This window comes from Cetorhinus maximus, chromosome 14 (assembly GCF_964194155.1).
Source record: "Cetorhinus maximus chromosome 14, sCetMax3.hap1.1, whole genome shotgun sequence".
NCBI classification, from domain to species: Eukaryota; Metazoa; Chordata; class Chondrichthyes; order Lamniformes; family Cetorhinidae; genus Cetorhinus; species Cetorhinus maximus.
The window spans coordinates 74932889-74956047 of NC_135892.1; the positions used below are offsets into that span (position 1 = coordinate 74932889).

Consider the following 23159-nt stretch of genomic DNA (forward strand, 5'->3'; position numbering starts at 1 on the left):
GCTTGCGGACAGACCGAAGGTGTTCTGCAAAGCGGTCACCCAGTCTACGTTTGGTCTCTCCAATGTAGAGGAGACCGCATTGGGAGTAGCGAATGCAGTAGACTAAATTGAGGGAAGTGCAAGTGAAGTGCTCCTTCACTTGAAAAGAGCGTTTGGGCCCTTGGACGGTGAGGAGGGGGGAAGTAAAGGGGCAGGTGTTGCACCTTCTGCGATTGCATGAGAGGGTGCTGTGGGAAGGGGATGAGGTGTTGGGGGTGATGGAGGAGTGGGCCAGGGTGTCCCAGAGGGACCTTAAAAAGGTGGCTCATGATGCCTCTCCACCATCCAAGAGCAGAGGCTGAGCAGCGTTATAATAGGAGCCATGCCTCCACAAGGGCGGTGGTAGAAAGGACCATAGGTCTTCTGAAGATGCGCTTCCGATGTGTGGACCGTTCATGGGTGCACTACAATGCCCCCCAGAGCGGGTGTCACTGATCATAGTTGCATGCTGCGCTCTCCATAATCTGGCACTGGCAAGCTGGGGGGGACCTATTGGAGGAAGAGGAGCTTGAAGCAGCTCCACAGGCCACAGAGGATGAATCCAGTATTGAGCCAGAAGATGAGCACAGTGAAGAGAACGTTGAGGGAGTGGAGGCAGAGCTCTGTAACCTCCAGGGAGGCAGGGACACCAGGGATGCCTTGATCCAACGGTCCTTCAGCTAGGCTGCCAAAGAACCGCTCGCACCTCGTGCCAGGACTGCTGCCTCTATCCAGGATGTCCAAAATGCCCTGCTCGCCATTGATGGACGGGCACCTACCTGGGATACCGGGTGCCTCATCCATCTCCCACACTGGCACTGACCACCTTAGGTCAATGCCTGTGTGAGGGCAGCCCAGGTTCTGTCCCTGGAGCTGCCTCTCCATGAGAGTCATCACTCTCTCAATGGAGTAGGCAGTGCGCTCGGCCATGAGGGTCGATGCAGTGCTTATGCTCCGCATGGACTCTTCCACAACAGAGACCATGGGACACAGACCCTCATGGATCTCCGCCAGATCCTCCCGCAAATCCTGCTGGACTTCCAGCATCTGCTGCCTAATGGAGGACTCCAGAGACTCATCATCTGCCTTTGACCCAGCATCATTCTGGTTTCCAGCAGTCCTCTGACTGCCGGCACCCTGGGCACTCTCTGCCTCCGCCTGCACCTCAAGCGAATGTGAAGTGCCCTTACCAATGTGCACTGACAATGTAGCCGACAATCCAACACCCACCAAGGTGCTGGTATCTGCGTTGGTGCCTGGCTCAGAGTGTGGGTGTGACGCAGGTGCAGATGAAGCCCAGTGGCCCTCCGGCATCAGGAGTGGCCCTTCGGGGTCCTGTGATTGGGTGCCAGCTGGGGAATTGAAGGGAGAACAACAACATGTCATTAGTTAAAGTCATCACACTGTCACTGTGCATGCCAGGCACCCTGGTGAGACAATGGAGATCTGCATCATGATGCCATCGTCTTTCAATGATCAATGGGGACTCCAGGTTTGAGGTTCCCATCAATGAGGAGACTACACTAGAATGGTTGCACAATCCAAAACTCTCACCTCTGTGCCCTACGCTCTTACCTTCATCTGACACCCCAGCCTCTCCATCGCCGGTTGTACTGGGAGTGTGCTGGCTCTCCAGCTCAAGGGCATTCTGCTCGAACCTGGTCAGCAGCAGCAGGTTGGGTGAGCCTCCACCTGTCCGTGACCTCTCCAGTTGGTTATGGCTCATGTTCTCTTGAAAGGACAGAGGAGCATTGATTAGTTCATCTCTACCATTGCAGCCTAGCCAACCCCACCTGAGGAAAACCTTGCAGGGCGCACCTGGGTTGTGATTCTCGAGCCGCAAGGCACTCCATCCAAGCAGCCATGGCTCACCCCCTTGGCCAGCTCCGGCGTCATTGACAGTTGGCACTCAGACTCTCCTAACACCCCTGAGCTCCACAAAGTACAGCCAGCCCTTAACATTTCTGCATACTGATCCATGCCAACATGGTGCTCACCCTTCCTGAGCGCAGCAGGTCATTTAACCTTTTGCGGCACTGCACCCATGTGTGCTGCACCACGTCATGGCTGCTGACCTGCACTGCCACTTTCTCCCAGACTTTCTTCACCAGGTGTGGTGGCCTCCTTCCATCACTTGGTACAAAGGTGTCCCTCCTGGCAGCCACCTCCTCCAGGAGCATGTCGAGGCACTCGTCCAAAAAGCGAGGGGCCGAGTGCCCGCCCAACCTGCCCTCCCGCCTGGCATCTCCAGCCGCTGCTGAGGCCATGAGTACCATCTCCGCAATGTAGACTGTATGCTTCTTCACCAGCAGCCTTCAAGGGGCTGCCTATGCCATTTTTAAACTGGCTGCCGGGTCGTCATTGGATCCGGTGCATGACACACCCACTCACGCGCTCTGTCCTTCCCAACCATTGGGAAGCCGTGTTTCACACTGGGCGGGCCTTAATTGGCCAGCCAGCACGAAATCGTGGTCGTGGGCTGATCGCAGGTGCAGCCTGTTTTCCAGCCGATCCTGGACCCACCCATCGTGCCCACCCGCTGATCTGAAAATTCTGCCCAGCCTTTCTGTGGTCAGGTGGACATTTATCCCAGCTTGGAAAAGCCCAAGATCTCTAGTGTCAAAGGCTACACAGGATTATCCATGACATGGGTGGCTTACTAAACACACTCAGGAGCCAGTGGAATAATGTTGACTCAGTAACAATGTCCTTCTTTCAAAGGGTTTAATCATTTAATTTGCTTAAGTGTAAGGGAGAAAATAAACCCAGGAGAATTTAAAGTACTTTTAAATGTTAGGAATTTCATGATTGTGACCGGTGCTTGCACCTTAACTCTTTTCTGAGTAAGTCCGAAATGTGAACCTTTATGAAACACAGGATAAAGGAGACACACTAATGCCTACCCTGATCTCTGTCCCCAGATTTATTATGACAGTGCAGAATTGATTTATGGCATGTCTTGTGATGACACAGAACTTTAAATTGTAACCAGGTTTGATATAGCAGGTGTTTTAAACTGTTATATATTTATCTATATACTATTATAAATGATGAGATATGGTAACATTATGTTGGTATTATGGCTATTGGTGACACTCTGAAGGTCAAGTTATGTGTCGTGCCGTGTCAAGTACAGCAGGCCACAATTGGACTGATTTAGTACTTCCCCTTCATCACATTTGATAGCCATTGAGTTGAAATCCAAGTCTATTGAAGAATGAATGGATGCTCTTCATCTCCCCTACATAGCCTTTAAATATTCGGAGAAGTAAATTGCAGTTATTCCTTTACCTTTGTTCCATCCCCATTGATTTAATTTGAAGAGGCACTTTTCCTATCTCTGCTCACATCCAACACTCTGCCATTATCTATCTTCTCCATTGCCCATCTCACACCCTCCTCCTTTCCCCTCTTCCCCCGCACTTCTCTCCAGGTTCTCCACTCACCTCTTTCTTTGTCTTCCTCCTCCCACATTTTCATCCCCCCTCCTCCCTTGCCCTAAGTCCAATTATCTCCCCATCTTTAACCTTGCTAAGCCTGAATACTGAGCATGGTCTTGACTCCATGGGCTGGATTTTGTCAGAGCAACAGTGGCCCCTACGGCAGGCCGGAAAGCAGAGGGCAACCCTGCCTTGGCCTTTTTGGGGAGGCCCGACTGGATTCTGAGGCAGTCAGGCAGTTAGTTATTAGCTGCTGTTGGGGCTCTAGTCTCTTTAAGGAGGCCTGTCAGCTCTTCCGTCCCATCAGCTCTTCCGTCCCATCAGCGGCACCAGGAGAGGTGACCACTCATAATTGCACTCGCTGCACCCAGCCTAGAGAAGCAGCATGTTCACCACCCTCAGAAGATGGTGAGTGGGGACAGGCCACAATGAGGGTGCTGGGTTTGGTTGGTGAGGGCAGGTGATGGTGTTGTCATGGAGGTGCCCATTACTGTTGGGGGGCCCTCCATGGGCCACAGAGTGCCTGAAAAGGGAGAGACCACCCGCCCCCACCCCCCCACCCCCTCCCCCCACCCCTCCACTGCCACCTCCAAGCCCACAGGGAGGCCATCAGGGTTTACCAGGCGGTCTCTCCACAAAGCAGAGGGCTCACCAGCCACTGTTAAAATGCCAACAGTAGCGGAAAGAGACCCTTAATTGGCCATTTAATGGCCTCAGTTGATCTCTGGGCAGAAAGGTGGTCCTCCACCTGCCCCATTGCTGGTAACATTCTATGACTTCGGAGAAGTAATAGACATTCCACCCCACCTTCCCTTTGCAGCCCACGCCCCGCCTCCCAGTCTGTCCCTAGAGATACCATAAAATTCAGCCCCATATGTATGATGCCACTGAAAATGGATTATTTTAAGACAACCACAATGGTACATTTAGAATGAATTTCTTGTCCATCACATCTCATTGCAATAGTTTCTGGCACCTCTTGGAGATTTTCAGGGTGACAGATCGATGGAAAAGGGCATGTTGAGGGAAAACTAGTGGGACAAAAAGAAATAATAATTTAGTATAATTTACAAACAATATTGATGAGAAAGGACTCTGACCCTTATGAGACAAGAGTCAGGGGTTTAAAGATTTTTCAATAATGACTGCTAAAGCAAAGGTTTGGGGGCTGGGGAACGAATTTTCATTGGATTTCTTGCACTATGAACTGCCATTGGTCACACAATGTGATCCCAGTTATTATGCTGGGATCACACCAATGGGTGTCCTCCTGTGCTGACTCTCATTGGGCCCATTTATAAATATGCCCATCGGAAGGCCTGTGTGCCTTACTTCACTTGACATGGCAGCCTCCACAACTGGGCAGGATGCTGAATGAGTTGGCAAACTGAAAATTCCTGCATAAGGGTGCCCCTGTCTCTTGCTGGAACCGCTCCCCCGTTCCCCCTCCCACTCCCCTCCACCCCTTCCAGCAACTTTTGCTTTGTGAAGAAAGGTTTCGTTGCTTACAAGAAGATTCCCCAAACTAGCAGAGGCTCAGAGCAGCCAGTTCTTCATTGAGTTCTGCCCGTCACCCTTTGGCGTTACAGCAGAAGACTTGAATCCCTGTGGATGTTCAGTGCTATTCTGTCAAAATATTGTGCACCATGGTGGAAATCTCTTGAAGAGAAACTCTTCTGCCCTCGATATATGTATAAAAGTCTCAGGGCCACAAAACAAATAATTGACAATTAGCTTTGAAATAATTAACAGTATTTCTCACAAGGTGTATAAATGTCCTAGAAAATTCCTATTCGATGCCAGAAGGAAAAACCTCGAGAGACAACTTTGCAAAAACATTTTCATGCAATGTTGATAATATTCTCAATAACTAATTGCTGCTGTACCGAATCCAAAGCAAAATCTCTAACATCCAATGTAAATGGGTGCTCTTGATTAGAGAGCGAGGAATATTCAGTGAAAACTAATTTGTTTTCCTGACAAGAGTAAAATACTTGAAAGGGCATCTTTTTTCTCCCTAACCCACAGCTGGGATGGTCATGGAGTGAGGATCGTAGGAGAGGGAGGCATTGGGGTCAGCAGCAAGGGCTGGGGAGGTGACTCTCAGTGGGCCTCATTCCCAATGCAAATACCATTGGTCAGACACTGAGTGCCTTTGAATGAAGGTCCCCTGCCGGGCCTTTTGGGGTTCCCGCGTGGCAACTGCCCCACCCGCTGTAGTTTGAATATCAATGGTGATGGGATAAGCCCCTTAAGTGGGCAAACTCTGGTGGCAGAGCAGGAAGACCATCCATGAGCCTTTCCACTTAACTTAATCGAGGTAGAGACGGGAAGGCTGTGTGGTCCCCACCTAACGCCCTCCCGCCCTATTAAACTAGGGAGGGCATTAATTTCCATCCATAGCGTCTGCTTATTCTGACTTCTGAGTAAAATAGCAGAATCAGGTGCAGATTAATAGCTGGCCTAGTCCAAAGTCAAAATATCCAACCTTAGTGCTGGACCTTAGTTCTCATGCTTGGCTTGCTGAATGCTTGTAATTTGGTAGCTGGGTTCTGCTTTATTGCTCGTACACCCTCCAGGAAAGGAAAAGCTGCAGTAAAGAGGCCTGAAAAAAGAAACTGAAAACAAGTGAGCTATCTGTCTTGCAATTGTCGGCAACAGTAGCTTTTCCTCCTGTGCAAAGAGTACTTCAGCTTTGAACGATGTACAAAGGATGACAGGGGAATATGTTACTGTTCATTCTGATTTATAAATATATTCTTTTTACACATGTTTACAATTTTGCTGCAAATGGTAAACAGCCGAAACTGTCCAGATTTTTAAAAAAAATACACCTGGATTTCAGCTAGTAAAATTGAACAAGATGGGTCGTATTCATCTTTGATATATCATCCCCCAGTATAACATTATCTGATATACCATGATCTGTGATGTATTGCACATTGCTCATAACTCTTTCTAGTAGAAAAGTTATACAAAACAGCCCACTCATAACTGAATTCCCAGTAAAGTTTTTTTTGTGTGGTTTCCACAGATTGTGTCACCAAGGAGACCTCATGTTGTCGTACTATCTTGGAAGGTCTTCAGTGAATATATTCAATTTGTGGTATATTCAAGATGGTAGAGATGTAAATGTTAACTGTAAACCACAATCACAGACATAAGATCTATTATAAAGTCAGGAATAGATTGCAACCTGAGTGGGAGATGCAAAGCAGGAAGGTCTTCAATGCACAGATGGATCTTTATGTTTGCATTTACTGAACAACATGAATAAAATAGTTAGGAAATATGTTAAAGGCATGGATCCACTGTGCTTTTAATCCATGGCAGAGGACACAAGCCCTATCAGCAGGAGGGGGCGTAATGTTGGGAACGCATACCATGATTCAATTCAATCTAAACTGAGCCAAGCATATCAAAGTTTTGGATATCCTGAGAAAAGTGGTGTCGCCTTAATGAGAAAATAAATAAACCCAACCAATAAATGAATCAAAGTCAGAACCACTGAGCTCCATTTTTGCTCAGTCAGATTGTAAAATACAATAGTAGTGGGTAGGGAAGAGGAACAGGAGCATTCAGTTAGTTCATGACTGATCTGTACCTCAATTCTATTTATCCACCATTTCTCTATATCCTGCAGTACTGTGACCTGATAAAAATCTATGATCCTAGTCATTAAAATTTGAATTGGCCCGATATCCATAGCCTCTTAGCAGAGATGGTTCCAGTTTTCCACTACTCATTGTGATAAAACTATTCCTTGGATTAGATTTCAATTATTGGCTCAGAATTTCATTCCCCATCCTGCTTTCCTATCCATGTTTATGGTATTTGATATTCAAAAGGCAAGATGAGGTTAGTTGAGGGCCAATTCTAGTGCAGGCCTTAGATCTCTTACTCTTGAGAGCCTCCTAGATTCAATTTAGTTCTACAAAAAGGTTCCATTTGATTTACTTCTGTGCACAGCCAACTTCCTGACTGAGTCCATCTGCCACATCCGGCGTACTTTGTCGGAAGAAGTGTTTTGCAATGACCTGATTAAGGTGACGCTGGCTATCAGTTTGCCAGCATCTATCTATTGCTACTCCAGTGGTATTTGCATCAAAATTCTGATTAGTAGCAAAAGTAGTAGTGGTCTTTGGTTGACATTGATGAAGTCAGAAAAATTTCACCATTATTACATTCTTATTCTCAGATTCTAAAATCTAAAGAACCTTCATCTCCATCCCAGCGGTATATTGACAGTAAAGTCGTGCGAACGAGAACAGAAGGGGAATGGCTGTCCTTTGATGTTACTGAGACAGTTAATGAATGGCTGCACCATCGAGGTAAACTTTTATGGTTTCAACTTCTATTTAAATGGCAATATTGTCCAAAGAATATTTTGAGAGTATTGCTTTGGATTTCGGAAAATGTGCATTTATGCTGTGTATTAAAATGTTCAATATTTTGTGTTCTGCAGACAGAAACCTTGGGTTTAAGATAAGTCTACATTGCCCATGTTGCACATTCGTGCCGTCAAATAATTATATTATACCAAATAAGAGTGAAGAGCTGGAAGCCAGATTTGCAGGTAAATAATATAACAATTCTTACAACATTTCATGCTGTCTGTCAAGGGCAATGGCACCTCTTTTGGTTCTGGATTTCCTTGGTTTCAGCTTCAGTTATGTGTGTTGTGACTCACTGTAAAATTTTCTTTGGTCCTGTGTCTGTCACAACATCTTGTCATTTACCTTGGCCATTGTGAGTTTTCCTGGTTGATATATCTATCCACAGTGCTGGCTTTTCTATAGTAATAGTATTAGTTAAAATAACATTGGAATAAAACCCAATGCCACCTGCTATAATTTTATTATCAGTGTAAATTTGAATGGACTTCATAGCAAAATATTCATAATGTGCACTGCAAGACTATGGCACAATTGATCACTCACTACCACTTGGACTCGGATTAGGAAAGAATTGTGTAGCCCCCTAGCTTGTAAGTAAGAAGACATCTAATGCAGAAGCTTTAAAAACAATGTCTGAAGATCCAGATCATGATACATCATCATAGGGGAGAATTTTCCCTCCGTCGGGGGGGGTTGTGCGGGGGCAGGCGCCGACCCGATCGGTACCCCCAATTTGGTCCGCACCGCCATTTTACGTGGGCGGGCCAATTAAGGCCTGCCCAGCATGACATGCGCCCGGAAGCGCTGTGCGCTCCCTGTGCAGGCGGCGGGGGTTCCCTGAGCCGGGTCCTGTGCTCTTTCTTGCATGCACGTGAAAGAGCGCAGAAATCTCCCTGAGGCACAGAGCTGCCTCAGGGAGATTAGTTTAAATTTTAAAAATTTAAATAAAGAAAAGAAAAAATTTTAAGACATGTTTCCTCATGTGACAGTGTCACATGAGCTGGGATATGTCAATGAGTTTTTATTAAAAATTTTATTCAATTTATAAACACTTCATGAAACTTCATCCCGCCCGTGGATGAGGTACCATGAAAAATGCAAAGGCAGCCTGGGCTCTTCATTTACCCGCCAACCTTAAGTTTGGATGGACAGCTCAGTTTATTAGTTTAATTGATATTTTAATGGCCTTAATAGGCCTTTGACAGTTCGGTGGGTGCGCAGCTGACTTGGCTGCGCACCCGCCGAACTGAAAATCTAAATGTTGCGCGGTGACGTTGGGACGCCCGCCCCCACTCACCGACCTGAAAATCCTGGCCGTAGTTTCCACTGATGTTAAAATTGAGCCTGTCTTCTTGCTGGATTGTGATTGTTGGTAGAAGGCTGCAGCCGTGTCCTTTATAGACATTCGTTAAAATTGTTTAGATTTCTTAAAGGAAAAGGATCAAGTTTGAATAATGCCTCCAAAACTTTCCTAATCACATACTGATCAGTCAGAGAGAGTCCATGGAGGGAACTCTTTTGACATCAAAAATAAATGGTCTCAATATTTACATAGATTTTAAAACAGATCATTTGTACAGCCAAGAATTTTTATAAGGTTCTCCAAATATTTTCCTTGCAACTGCTTTGGGATGAGGACATTCATTCTCCAATGTCAGTGACAACTACTTCTTAAAACAAGAAATAGATAATTACTGTAAAAATATTTTTCCATTTTGTGACAGTGGGGTCAAAGGTTCATGTTAATGGGGATGACTTGTCTGACTGGTTAGTTTACTACTGTTGTTCTAATATGGCTTGTTTCTTTGATAAACAATAATTGTCCAATTCCTCATGACATAAATATTCCAACAAAGCCAAACGAATGAATCAAACTTGCAGTGAGAAAATGGTAACAAAAGTGGATGACTGCCAAAGCAGTATATGTAAAATAGTGCTTTGATGTTCTTATATTTAAAAGAACCAACTGTATGCCAGAACATAAACTCACTAACATTTTACTTGTTTGATATCCATACTGAGGCTGAGCCATTTTAAAACTTATATTAGTACTTTTTAAAACTCTATTTTCATTGACTTAACCTCTCCCTATTGTTGCTAGGACCGCCATTGGAATTCAGGATTTTGAGCAGCACTGCATTTAGTGCAGCACTACAGTAACGTACATTACAGTTGCTGGAAAAATGGATCTTGCTACTGGAAACAGTAAGCATTCCAGAGATTCCTTCAGTTAGCAGACCTTAGTTAGGTCATATTTATGGAATTTCACAGTAATGTTACATTGAGTCTTTTAAGTTCTAACAATTAAGTAAAGTATTTCAGTTACGAGGGTAATACTTAAACCCAAGTGAAAATTTAAGATTCCTGAACTGAAGTGTTTCAGTGGCTTTAATTTGAGTAACCAATTATTGAAGTGATTTCTAAAGCAGTGTCTAAATGGGAGTCTTGAGGCAGGACTGAAGCAGAGCTGAAGAAATTAGCGGTGACCCTTTCAGTGCATTTTGAGTTTCTTCCTATGGTGCTGGCTGTGTTGGCACTCCTTTGAAGAATTGTGAGCATTGTCCATGCTGTTTCATTAATGTCAAATTTTACCCATTTAAGGCCTTTTAAATTTGGGGTGATTAATCCTCTTAAGAAAATAAAGCTACATGTCCACATGGTCTCAATGCGGCTTATTTTCTTGGCTGCCCTTTGCTCAGGCACATGGCAGTCTGTGGTAATTGGTGAGCTGACTACTCCTCTAGCATAGGCCTATCCCCTGACAGCATCATGTACCAGGAAACAAGAGCTGAAACAGCAATGTAGCTGCAAATTAATTGCTGACATTAGGAACTTCCGCTGGCAAACAACAGCCAAAGGACCACCAGACCTGAAAAGCTAATTTAATAAAAGCTAGGCTACTTGTCTTTTGCCCAACTTTACCTTGCTGCCAGGCACCCTCAGATTTGCCATTCTAAAGGATTTAAGGTGCAAGGTCCATCATAAATTTCTTGGGGTGCCGGTGAAAATGGGATGTGGGATGTAAGCACAGGAAATTAAGTGGCAGGACCATCTTCCACCTCATTACCATGTAAATGCTGGATCTGCACCTATTGTTGCCATCTTTGTGTCTACAGTTTGGGTATTACCTCAGGACAAAGCTCATTTTACTTTATTCAAATACAAAAGAAAGCAGATACTATGCTATTGCCGATTGGCAGTCAAGTGGAAAATCTGCAGTTCCCTGTGCAGTATGTGTCTGATTTTTGTTGGTTTAGTGTGGGATAAATCTTGCTCTTAAAGGGATATATCTGCTAATTGCTAAGAAGCTCCCAGTTTCAATCCTTTGTTTGTACTGAGTTAGCTGGACTCACCTGTGACGGCAACAATGTCCTCAGCTACTTGAGTTCAGGGGTTGAGATGGGGCGGGGAGGCGTGGGGAACCGTTGCCCATAGTAATGAACCTCCTCAATTCTGACATATGACAGCAAATATGACTTTCTTATTGTTTATAATTATTATTTCCTTAGCCACAAGCTGAAATATCTCTTCTGTATTGACCTGTACAAGCATGGCTGAGACCTCATTTTCACCTACATTATGCATTTATTTAGAGTAGAACCTGAGGCAGAATTTTAATCTTTGGGCCCACTCTCGCAGAGGCTGGCAGTGGGTTGGGAACCCAAAAGTTCATGGAGTGGGCTTTGTCATGGCTTTGCCATTCTGTTAGCATCCCGTCTGCAGGTTTCCCAATCAATTGGAGCAGGCAGGCGGAATGACAATCTGTACTTGACTGTTCAAACCTCATTATTTAATGGGACCCAGGCAGGCATTAGAATGGATCCATTCTGTCAGCACAGAGACAGCAGCTGTACAGATGGAGTCTCACCATGGGAAGGGTCCCACTGTTGTCCTTGGTGGCACCACTACCACTGAGGATCATACTGCGGCAGTTAAGGCCCACAGAGAAATATTCTTCCAAAAAAGTGGCCAGTCTCTGAGACCAAGCAGGCTGAGGAGGTGAATAGCAGGAGTTTGGTCCCTCACTCATGGATGCAGTGCCTCAAGAGGTGCAGTGACTTCATGAGAGATGGAAGTTGAGTGGCATGCCACATTCCAGTGCCAACCTTCTGACTCTGGCTTCCCCAACCTTTCCTGGCACAGCGCTTCTCAGACCAACATACCTTACAGCTGCATCCAGCCCGCTCTTTCAAGGCACCTCACATTTTCATCTGAAAACTACCACTGACGCTAACCTTCATCTTGTTGCTATGTTACACATATCCCTCACAGTCGCCCTCTTAAACCATTCCATATTTCCGACTCATAACTCTCTTTCTTCTCTCCTTGCAGCAGCAGAGAGAGCAGAGCATCAGGGAGAGGTGGAGAACTGGGGGTGGCCCTCCAGTCTTCGCCACCCTGACTACTGCAGAGGAGGATGAACTGGAGATCAGTACAGTGTCTGAATGCATGCCCGTTAGAGATGGAGAAGTGAGGGTCTCCCAGATATCTGGTGATAGAATTAGATATCACACAGCAACATGACACATAACACTCAGTCATGTTGACTTGATGTCAGCAAGCAATGAAATATGATCATCTGCACAAAGATGATTTTGAACCTTTTCACCCTGTCAGTTCTAATTCCCGTCTTTCATTTCCCACAGATTCCACCAAAGACTGCCCACCTGTACCTATGCACGGTCTAACTCGACCGTTGGGACAGGATGCACCATTTCGGCCTCTGACTGGGGGTGGTGGGGGCAGGAAACTTTTACTTTAGGCTGCATTTTATCAGCATACAGGATGGGGCTAATTGTACAGATGGCACTAATCCCATTTTGCTCTGGAGCCCTTCCTCTCTCTCAGAAACTGAATTGTTCTTCCTCCACCTGCACAATCAAGAATGGTCGGAATTTACCCAGTGTGCACTGGCAAGTTCAGCCTCTGCATAACACAACAAGTAAAATGTTTGTTACTATAACATCTAATCTGGACCCAAGACACAGGGGAACATTTCAATTTTTAACTTCAAAGAAATTTGGTATCTGGTTTGGTTTTTCAGAAGGCCTTTTAACTTATTGAGATAAAGAAATATGCTGATGGCAGGAATATGCATTGCTGCCTTTTCTAACTGGAGCTGTTGTTACTTTTGAAGGAATTTATGACAACTATCCAAGAGATTATTCCAGTGGAGATATGAGAAAACTAAAAAGTAATCATTATAATGGGAAAACGGCACATCTTCTCCTAATGCTACTACCAACCTATAGACTTGAGTCACAACAATCTAGTCGGCGGAAGAAACGTGCACTGGATGCTGCATTTTGTTTTAGGTAATGTAAATGCATATGCTGCACATCCCTCAGTCCCACATACCTTTGTGAACTCACCTTTGTTTTGAGGTTTGAAGTGTAACATTTATAAACACTTAGAGAACTGTCCTATCAATCACCTTAGTTGTTACAACTGCTATTACTCTTTTTTTTCCCATAGATATATAACTTTTGGGGTGAATATTGTGTTCATGAAGGCCAACTAAATATTGGGAAAATCAAAGCTATTGTCTTCACCCTCAACTATGTATTCTGTTCTCTCATCACTGACCCCAGACTCACCCAACTCTAGCCATTGTGTCAGAATCAAGCTTTGCCCTACTTTAGTATCCTGCTTACCCAAGCTTAGTTTTTAAATCTATATCCTCTCAAGCACAATGACCTGCTTCCACCACTGTAACCACTGTCTGCCTCTGTTCCTACCTCAACTGTTACACTTTTGGAACGCTCAGACATAGCTTTGTCACCTTATACTCAATTACCTCAATGCTCTTCTTGCTGGCGTTCCATTCTCCAAAAACTCTGCCTTACCCAAAACTCTACTGCTTATATTCTATCCCACACCAAGTCCTGCACATCCATTGTTAATTCTATATTAATTATGTTCAATTGTATGCAGGTAGTGGGCATTAACTGGGGATTCACTTGTACCCATATAATAGACATAGACTGAAACAATGAACTTTTGGTTAGGAGGTGTATGCTTGTAACATGTAAGTTTAAGTACTTTAGATAAGTACTTATAGAAGCGTGTAAAGATTGACTCCATTTCTATCCTTCACCAACTGGCTTTCTGGAATTAAATATTAACACCCTTCATGCCCATCCTCACTGATATAGCACATGGTCAACCAATGTTTCAAATTTAAAATTATTGACCTTGTTTTAAATCTTCTTATGGATGACCTTCCCTCCCTCTGTAGCCTCTTCCAGTGTTCCAGTGCTACAGTCAAGCTTTCCCTGGACCTCTGATCCTCTGTCTCTGATGACTTGTCCATTCTCCGCACCACCGCACCACCCCTCCCGCCCCCCCCCCAACCCCCAGCCACCCGCCCCAGTTCCCTTTCCTATACCCAATCATTTGGAGAGATGTTGTAAGCCTTCTAGTCCAATTCTCTGGAGTTTACTACCGTTGTAAATCTACTCCTTTCTTCTTCTTCAAGGTCCTCCATAAACCCTATCTCTTTGACTAAGATACAATCACTCCTTCAATCTTTCCTTCTTTGGCTTGGTGTGCACTATTGGTACATCTTTATGAAGTGCTTTTGGGTTATTGTTAGTATTAAAATGCTTTGTATAAATATGGGTTTTTGTAGTTGCTGCGGTTGAGTGAATTTAATACTGGGAAATGGAACACTTTCCTATTTCAGGCATTGGGCATCAGAAACAAATAATACAGGTCAGTATATAATGTTAAGCATAGATTTCCAGCCCCGCCCTATCATTGGGCTTTAATTTTTGTACAGTCATCATCATAACATCTTTCTTTTTGCATTAAATGCCCCTCAATATAAATGCAATAATTCCATTTGCCCTTCTTTCATGGGATGTGGGCATTGCTGGCAAGGCCAGCATTTATTCCCTATCCCAATTGCCCTTGAACTTAGTGACTTGCTAGGCTATTTCAGATGGCAGCTAAGAGTCAACCATACTGATGTGGCTATGGAGTCACATGTAGGCCAGACTGGGTAAGGAGATCAGTGAACCAGATGGATTTTTGTGCTAATTGATGATAGTTTTGTGCTCACCATGACTGGGACTAGCTTCATATTCCATATTTATTAATTATATTTAAACTCCATCAGCTGCCATGGTGGGATTTGAACACATATCCCCAGAGCATTAGTGTGGGCCTCTGGATTACTAGTACAGTGATATTACACTATGCCACCATATCCCCTATAACCTGGTAACTTGGTTATCCACTTTTATAGTTTTATCTATTTATTATTTCTGCAGATCTCAATAAACTAGTACAGTGATGTTATCACTAAACCACCACCTCCCCTATAAACCACTTTTATAGTTTTATCTATTTATTATTTCTCCAAATCTCCCTAAACTGTCTGCAGATTTCATTTTCAATGATTTAAACAATTTGATGCTCTGAAAAGTACAACCAGTATTGTAGAAATCCCTTTGTTAACCCCTTAGCTGAACTCACTGTCTACTTGTTTGATATTTTTCTAATTTCCTAATTTCCTAGTTTCCTAATTTCATTCTTTATTGCTCTCGTCTACATGCATTTTAGTGGTTATCTTTGTTGTTAAACCGTTTCTTTTCCTCATTACTATAATTTTTCTTTCTCTTTCCTTTGCCTCTATGCCCAAAGTCTCACTCCTATCCCCCCTAATCTCTCTAGTGTTATTTGGTTTCTTTGCTACTTTTGAGGTCTTCCTTATCTACAGCTAACCTCTTGCAAGCCTCAGTAGTCATCAGGTGTCCTAGTTGGTCAGCCTTGTTTGCCGCACCTCCTAACTTGCAGATTTAAATTTTCCTTGTCTGTCTAATTAACAACCTCACAATGGCAAATGAAGACTATCCCTTCTGTATATCGTTCACCTTTCTCAGAATTTGCCCATGCCCTGGAAATCTGAAACCTTCTCTTCTGCACTGGTTCTTGAACTAAACTCTGATGCCTATAACCTTTCAGTCCCTAGGTGAGTAGAGCGCAAGACACCAGGAGTAATGCTGCAATACTATCCTTTACACCTTACTCTATAGTTTAGTTACTAACTCCTCAAATTCCCTCTGAAAAACCACTTTTTCCTATGTTGTTAGTTCTGACATGAACTATAACTTTTGACTGATCACACTCTGCCATTGCCTTATCATGTGGAAAGCAACATACTGTTTGGGACTAAGTTTTGTTTAAAAATGCCTGTCCAGCCCTCTAATTATGGGATATCCTACAACAGTAACTTAATCGCTGCCCTCATTGATCTTATTATTTTTGCACCAGTAAAAACTTGGTTTTGCTGTGACTACTCTCCCCTGTGCTGCCTTCTTTGTCTCATAGCCATTAAGTATATACAGACATGAATGCAATTTAGTGCCAGTTTTGTCCAGGAATTTGTCCCATACTACAGAGAAACATCTTTGGCCAAGTAGACAAAAAGGCTGTTTCAACAAAAAAACTTTAAACATTGCTGAAGGATGAGAGAGAGATTCAATCTTAGGAAGCTATACACCCCATCCCTCAAAGTTTTAAAGGAATGCTGATGGGATATTGGATGATGCAATGGCTTTTGTGCTTGGGGAATGGGCATTCCTCAGGGATAAAGATTAAAAAAGTCAACCTGCTGAAAATTATAATTCTACTCATTATATGACTTTACCAGTTAATTCTTAGAAAAATATTTCACAAGGAAAAGTAGTTACATAATAAAAGGACAGTGTTCTTTGCTGAATTAGGTGTTTGTGATTCCATATATAAAACCTATCTTTTTACCATACTAAATATTTAAGTGCTTATCACGCCCTTTAATTTCCCAGGCGACATGCTTCATTTTCTTGCCAAAACAGTGCTAAGCGTCTGTTAATATGACTCCTGAGCCAGTCCCGAGCAGTGACTGAACCATCAATTTCTCCTCCTTTCATATAGGAACAAGCCTAACCTTTGTGCTATGGCTACCTCTTATGGCCTGAATGAGATTAGAGAGGCTGCTTTGTGGGAACTGTGCAATTTTAACCTATATTGTAACTTATACTGTTGTAGCTAGTTGGAGCAGTAACAGATGGCATCACACTACTTTTTAATACAGCAGAATTTTCTACCTGTCGGGCGAGCGGTGCAGGAGCGGCCACGGGCGGGCGCAGACCCGATCGGCACCCCCGATCAGGTCCGTGCCACCATTTTATGTGGGCGGGCCAATTAAGGCCTGCCCCCAGCGTGATGCGAACCCAGAAGCGCTGTGCGCTTCATGTGCGGGCGGGGTGGGTTGCCCGAGTTGGGAGTGCGCTCTTTCGCACAGATCTGCCTCAGGGAGATGAATTTGTGTGTGAAAAACTGAAAAAAAGATTTCAAAAAATATTCGGACATGTCCCCTCATGTGAAACTGTCACATGAACTGTGCATTAATTTCAATAAAAAATTTTTTCCTAATTTAAAATCATTCATGAAACCTCATCCCGCCTGTGGATGAGGTCCCATGAAAAGTGCGAAGGTCGTCTGGGCTCTTTGCCTGCCCGCCAACCTTAAGGTTGGACGGGCAACTCTGTTAATTATTTTAATTGACAGTTAAATGGCCTTAATAGGCCTTTGACAGTTCAGCGGGCGAGCAGCTGACTCAGGTGCGTGCCCGCCGAACTGAAAGTCTGAATGGCGTGCGGTGACTTTGGGATGCACGCCCGACATCACCACGCATCATTTTACACCTTGGCGAGCGGGCCCCGCCCCCACTCACCGAGCCAAAGATTCAACCCATAAACTCAGCCAAGCTATAAACATCAAAGTCTTTTGCAAAAATAAATTGCGTCAATACTTCAGGTTTTCTGTGCTGAAAGCCTTAGTGAGTCAGTTTTCTTTTTGCACGAAAATAACCAACATAGCAATGACTAAAATTTCAAAAAATATTCGGATAATGAAAAATCTTCTGTAAGCAATCAGTTTAATAATTTCATTTCAGATTACTACTAGTCAGGCTGGAAAGTATTGGAAGTGGATAAGGGCTTTTCATTCTCCTGGATGCCCTTCTGGAGGATAAATTTTATGTATGAAAGTGTTTGAAATTTACGCTTTTGTTAATTTTAATGAAAACATAGGCATTAGCAGAAACAGAAAATACTAATTGTACCGCATCTCATTTTTCCCGCTCGAATTAGTAAAGACAGGCTAAAAGTGTGACATGCCTCTGTTATATGTTTTCTCAATTTGCAAAACTTATATTTCATATTTTGCAAGCTTTCACCAGCCTTTTTTAAGTTTAATTTTATTGATCTGATAACATGATAAATGCAAACAAATACCTTTCCAGCTGGCACATAGCTTTGGTTTTCCAAAGAATATTTAGTGACTGCTTCAGGCTATACTTTTACTGTGATTATTTGTTATCTTTCATCTAAACAGATCTGATTTGTGCTGATTAGTTTCTGTTCCACCGAAGCTGGGAAATACAAATAAGAAACATCACCTGTTATGTAAAGTAGCTATCCACAAGAGTACAAGTGAGATCCACAAGAGTATAAGTGAGATCCTACATTAAACTCAAAGTATTATGTTCAATAGTAGATTTAGGAAACTACTGAACTTCAGTTGCATTTCTGACTGAATTCACGCAAATCAGCTTCCTCAATGTAGTCACTGTTACAGTATAGGAAACACGGCAGCCAAATTGCACCCAGCCAAGGTCACAGCAAAGTAATCAAGATGGGTTCTGACCAACACCTTGTACAGGAATGATGGAATCTCCTTTGATTAGTACTCTATCTCTTTGTTAATGCAAAACATGATTTTGTTTGCCTTTTTTTTGTAGCCAAGCACTGGGCAGATAGCCTTATAAATTTTTCCACAACTGGTGCATCTTATCCAATGAGTCTTGCTAGGTTTAAAAAATACATACAGTTTTGAAATGTTTTTATTTTGTAATTAATATGAGACTCCAAATTCTCATATATGTACACCAACATGGTTGATTCTTAACTGCCCTCTGGAATGGTCCAGTAAGCCACTCAGTTGTACCAGGTGTATGAAGCTCAGGGCAACTAGGAATAGACAATAAATACCAACATTTCCAGCCACATCCGCATCCTGAGAATTATAAAAAATACCTGCTTTAGACGTACTGTTGCATAAGTCGGAAATTCAGGAGAAAAGGGAAAAAAGTAAAAACTGAAAAATAAAATCCTGTCACTTAAATGTGAATTTTGTCTATTGAACAGAAATGTGCAGGACAACTGCTGCCTACGCCCACTATACATTGACTTCCGGAGAGACCTAGGCTGGAAATGGATTCATGAGCCCAAGGGCTATCAGGCTAACTTCTGTGCTGGGGCCTGTCCTTACCTGTGGAGCTCAGATACTCAACACAGCAGGGTAAGTATTGTCTGTGACCGCACAGACATAATTGCATTATCATATTGAACAGTTTAAACATTTTTGGTCTTTTACAATGCTGTTAAATTGCACTTATGCCATCCAGTTTGATTTATTTTTGCACCGTCACAGATAAAAGAGCTGCATGTTATCTGTATTTTCTTTACTCCATTTTTAAATTAAAGATGTGTGGAAATGGACATGGCTCCATAGAAATACGTAAATAAAGATCAAGCAATGCAAATGCAATTTTATCATCTAAAATCTGAGCATTTGTTTGTGAAAGAGGAAAGAGTTGAAGTCTGGCCCACCTTGGCCCAATTTCTATGAAATTAGTTTCTAGAATTAGGAAATGTTGTCAGGCTGGGAACAGTATCCACTTTTCATCTGCACAGTGCCCTGTAAATTTAACTGTTCTGGACTCAAAATAACTGGTGAGAAACCACAATGCAGTTGGAAAACTGGATGCTTGACAATACAATCCAGTGTACAGTATAATCATTTACAATCAATATAATCAACCCGAGTGAGAGAACAGCAATAAAATGTCAAATCCTTGTCCTTGGGCTTATCATCATACATGTCTGAGGCCGCAGACCAATTATTAGGACTGTTATTAAGATAATCATTAGTATAAGGTAGTATAGGATGACTTTTTCAACCAATCTGTTATATGAAACTCCATTAACCAACCATGTTCATTTGTAGCAAAGTATAGATTCCACAGGGTTCTAATACAATAGTGTTCTTACTTCATGTTGTTCATGAACAACTTTACCTACTTCATTCTGTTCCTGTACACAAGTGTATCAACTCCACACTATTCTTATCTAACACCCTACTTGCTCCACCCCATTTCCATACAGCAGGGTCACCCTTCCACATTATTCGTACAGCAATATATTTATTTCATACTGTTCCCATATAGTAGTCAACCCATTCCACACCTGTCCTGTAAAGAAGTATCTCTACTCCACATTGTTCCAATAGAGCAGTACCCCTACTTTGTACTCTTCTTCTAATTTCCATCATCTGAACTATTTCTATTAAGAAAAAATCTCTATTTCAGCCTGTTCCTATAATGTTGCGCCCCTAGTTTTCACTCTTTCCATTTCCCAAAATATTTTTATCACCAGGTTGCCCACTATTTGGCTTATCCTGCACCAGTTTTATAAAACCATTTTGAAACTGATAAGCAGGAATTCTGAGGTGTTAGGTTTTGTTCCTTGGGCAGTGGCAGCTTGATGGTAGTTAAAATAGTAACAGTCAAACTCATTGAGCCACCAGTATTTAGGCAGTCACTTTGAACACATTAAACCCTGAATTTGATTTTGAGTCCAATCTGCCAAATGACTTTCAGTTTATTTAAAGAAGTCCCCATTTTTTTTTTTAAAGTAAGGAAATTAGGTTTATAACACAGCCCTGTTTTATCCCTAGGAGACAGTCAAAATATTTATAGATGCCAAAAGGTGACATACTGTAGTAATGGCAAAATTTACTTCAGCATTTCACACATTGCCATGGATTTATATTAAATATTTTCACTGCCATCTGTGTCCACCAAAAGGGCTGAATGTTCTTTAAAAGTCAAATTCACCCTGTATGTGGTATCTCTTTTAATGGTGGAATGTTACTATAAAATCATATTTCAGAATTGGACATGTTATGGTGTTAGAAAAACTGCATAACAATTCTCTTTTGCTTATTCAACGGGTCAGTGGTCAAGCTGCAAAACTGCCTTTGTCCCAGTATGGCAGTATTTATTTAGGCTATTTCTCAAGTGACCATTCACTCTTTGTTTCAGTGATATATAAACTTCCTAGCAGAATGACCCCAGGCCAGCTGACTCTGTTTTTCTAAAAGATTATTGGCAGGCTAAATGATGTTTTCTTTATTTCAGATACTTAGTCTGTACAACAATATAAACCCTGAAGCTTCTGCCTCCCCTTGCTGCGTTTCTCAAGACCTGGAGCCACTCACTATTCTCTACTTCGTTGGCAAAGTTCCGAAAATTGAACACCTCTCGAACATGGTAGTTAAGTCTTGCAAATGCAGCTAAGAATGAATACAACTCCCCTGAAAATCCCAGGTTCATCAGTGTTAAACAAAAGAACAATACATGGTACTAGTTTGAACTATTTGGAACATTTTTTTTCGTTTAACTACCAACAGAAGCAAAAGGAAAAAAAAATGTACATTGAAGGCTTTATTCCTATCCTTCATCTACTATTTTAGTGTGATAGATGAGACACAGAACCTTTAAATTTAAACAAAAACACTGGAAAAATTGTAAGTGTTAATATGTGAAATAAAAAGAGTCCCACTTAGTGGAAATGCTGTACAGGTCCCGTGCCTTACTTGATCTTGTGTATTGTTATGCAATTGGCATCCTATATACTCCTTTCTTAGGGCACCAACAAAGTCAAATGTATTGCTGATATGTTCATTGAGGGGATGTGTTATTGGGTGAAGTGACAGGAGACGATAACAAACTTTGTAATCAACACACAAGTATGTACTTGCTGTCAGTCAAGTATGATATTGGCCTAGAGAATGCTAGTGATTACAATTTGGGCCTAAAAATGAGTACATTACAAGTAAGAAGGAACATCAGGTGGAACACTTAGCACCCAAAAGTTAGCATGCTTGTAGGAGAGGTGTCCAGTTAAGATGATGTAGATGCATTCCTGGAGAGAGAAGAGATTGAGTGATATGGTGAGAAGGCTGAATGTTAGGGTTTAATTTTCAAAAAAAAGGACAGACTTGTTAGACGTAATGTCCTTTCCACTAAATACCATATATTTTACTCTCTGGATTAGCTTTAACAAATTCATAGGCATAATAGCCTGGAAATTGTAAACTCTACTCCTGGTGCAGTCTTATTCAACAGAAGTGTTGACTGGAGAATTATCTGTGGAGGTCGGCATGGTTGATTTCATTTCCCAGCTGTTAAAATCAATGACTGGAATATCAGGAATGCCATAACTTGCTACATAATGGCAAACCTTTCTTTCTAAAGCATCTTTGCTGATATTTTCCACTGTGCATTGATTCTGTACTTGCATTTCCAGATAGTAGTCTGAAATTGTGAAACTTCACTCCAGTGAAGATCAGAGAGCTAGGTGCAGGATCATTTTTGGGACTCATAATATTCTAGCCTTTAGTTTTAATATCCAAAAACAAAAATTACAGCAACTCAGGCACACTAATCTTTCCACCAACTCTTCAATCTTACTCCTGCTGAGCTAGATTGCACATCAGGAACAGACTCTTATTTGCAAAGTTATGAATTTGCAAAAACAAATGCAGAGAGCAAAAAATGGGGGCTTATGTCCTTTGACATTTCTGTTTCTGGATTTCCATATTTCAGCTTCATCTTTAGGAGTAGTTAAGGAAATAGCCCTTCCTCCCAAATGCCAGATATGATATATGCTAAATTATATTGGCTTTATCCTTCCTCTAAATTAAGCATCAGCCCAAAAATTCCAACTCTTCTGTTTTTAAATCTACTTGTGTGATGCTTTTTTGTTATCAGTTACTTATGAGTGAACAGTTAGCAAACACAAAAATGAAATGTGTACAGTATTGTTAAAAATAAAGAAAATAGCACAACAATATGAAAGTGATGCTTCTGTTTACACCAAGCGAAATGTTTTATCTGTAAGGGCAGCCCATAACTATAACACTCATCTGATTAGAATACTTGAGTTCCTTTTTAGGTTAGGTATAGGCCAATAATAACAGTACTAGGACAATGCCTTTTTGGCCCAGGGCTGTATTAGGGATGCTGTAACATGTTGCATCATGGAATGAGAGAATGTGGGTCTATGTCACAGAAAAGAGAAAGAAAACCGTAGGTTTCATAGTTCCGCAGAAACTACATTAAAACTCCTATAGTTTTAATAGAGCCCTTTCATAGCTTTATGAATGCTGAGATAGTCCTCTTTCCCAAGAA

At 42.3% G+C, this 23159-nt stretch overlaps 1 protein-coding gene across 2 annotated transcripts in view; it reads left to right on the top strand.

Moving 5' to 3' along the window:
- Positions 1-22826, top strand: part of tgfb2 (transforming growth factor, beta 2) — an 85916-nt gene extending 63090 nt beyond the window's left edge. For both annotated transcript variants that reach the window (XM_078557089.1, XM_078557088.1), the window contains 5 exons: positions 7657-7789; positions 7924-8034; positions 12993-13170; positions 19051-19204; positions 21105-22826. In XM_078557089.1, coding sequence (XP_078413215.1) covers positions 7657-7789; positions 7924-8034; positions 12993-13170; positions 19051-19204; positions 21105-21263 — 735 coding nt within the window. In that variant the 3' untranslated portion in view covers positions 21264-22826. The remainder of the gene's footprint in view (positions 1-7656; positions 7790-7923; positions 8035-12992; positions 13171-19050; positions 19205-21104) is intronic.
- Positions 22827-23159: the final 333 nt, after the last annotated feature.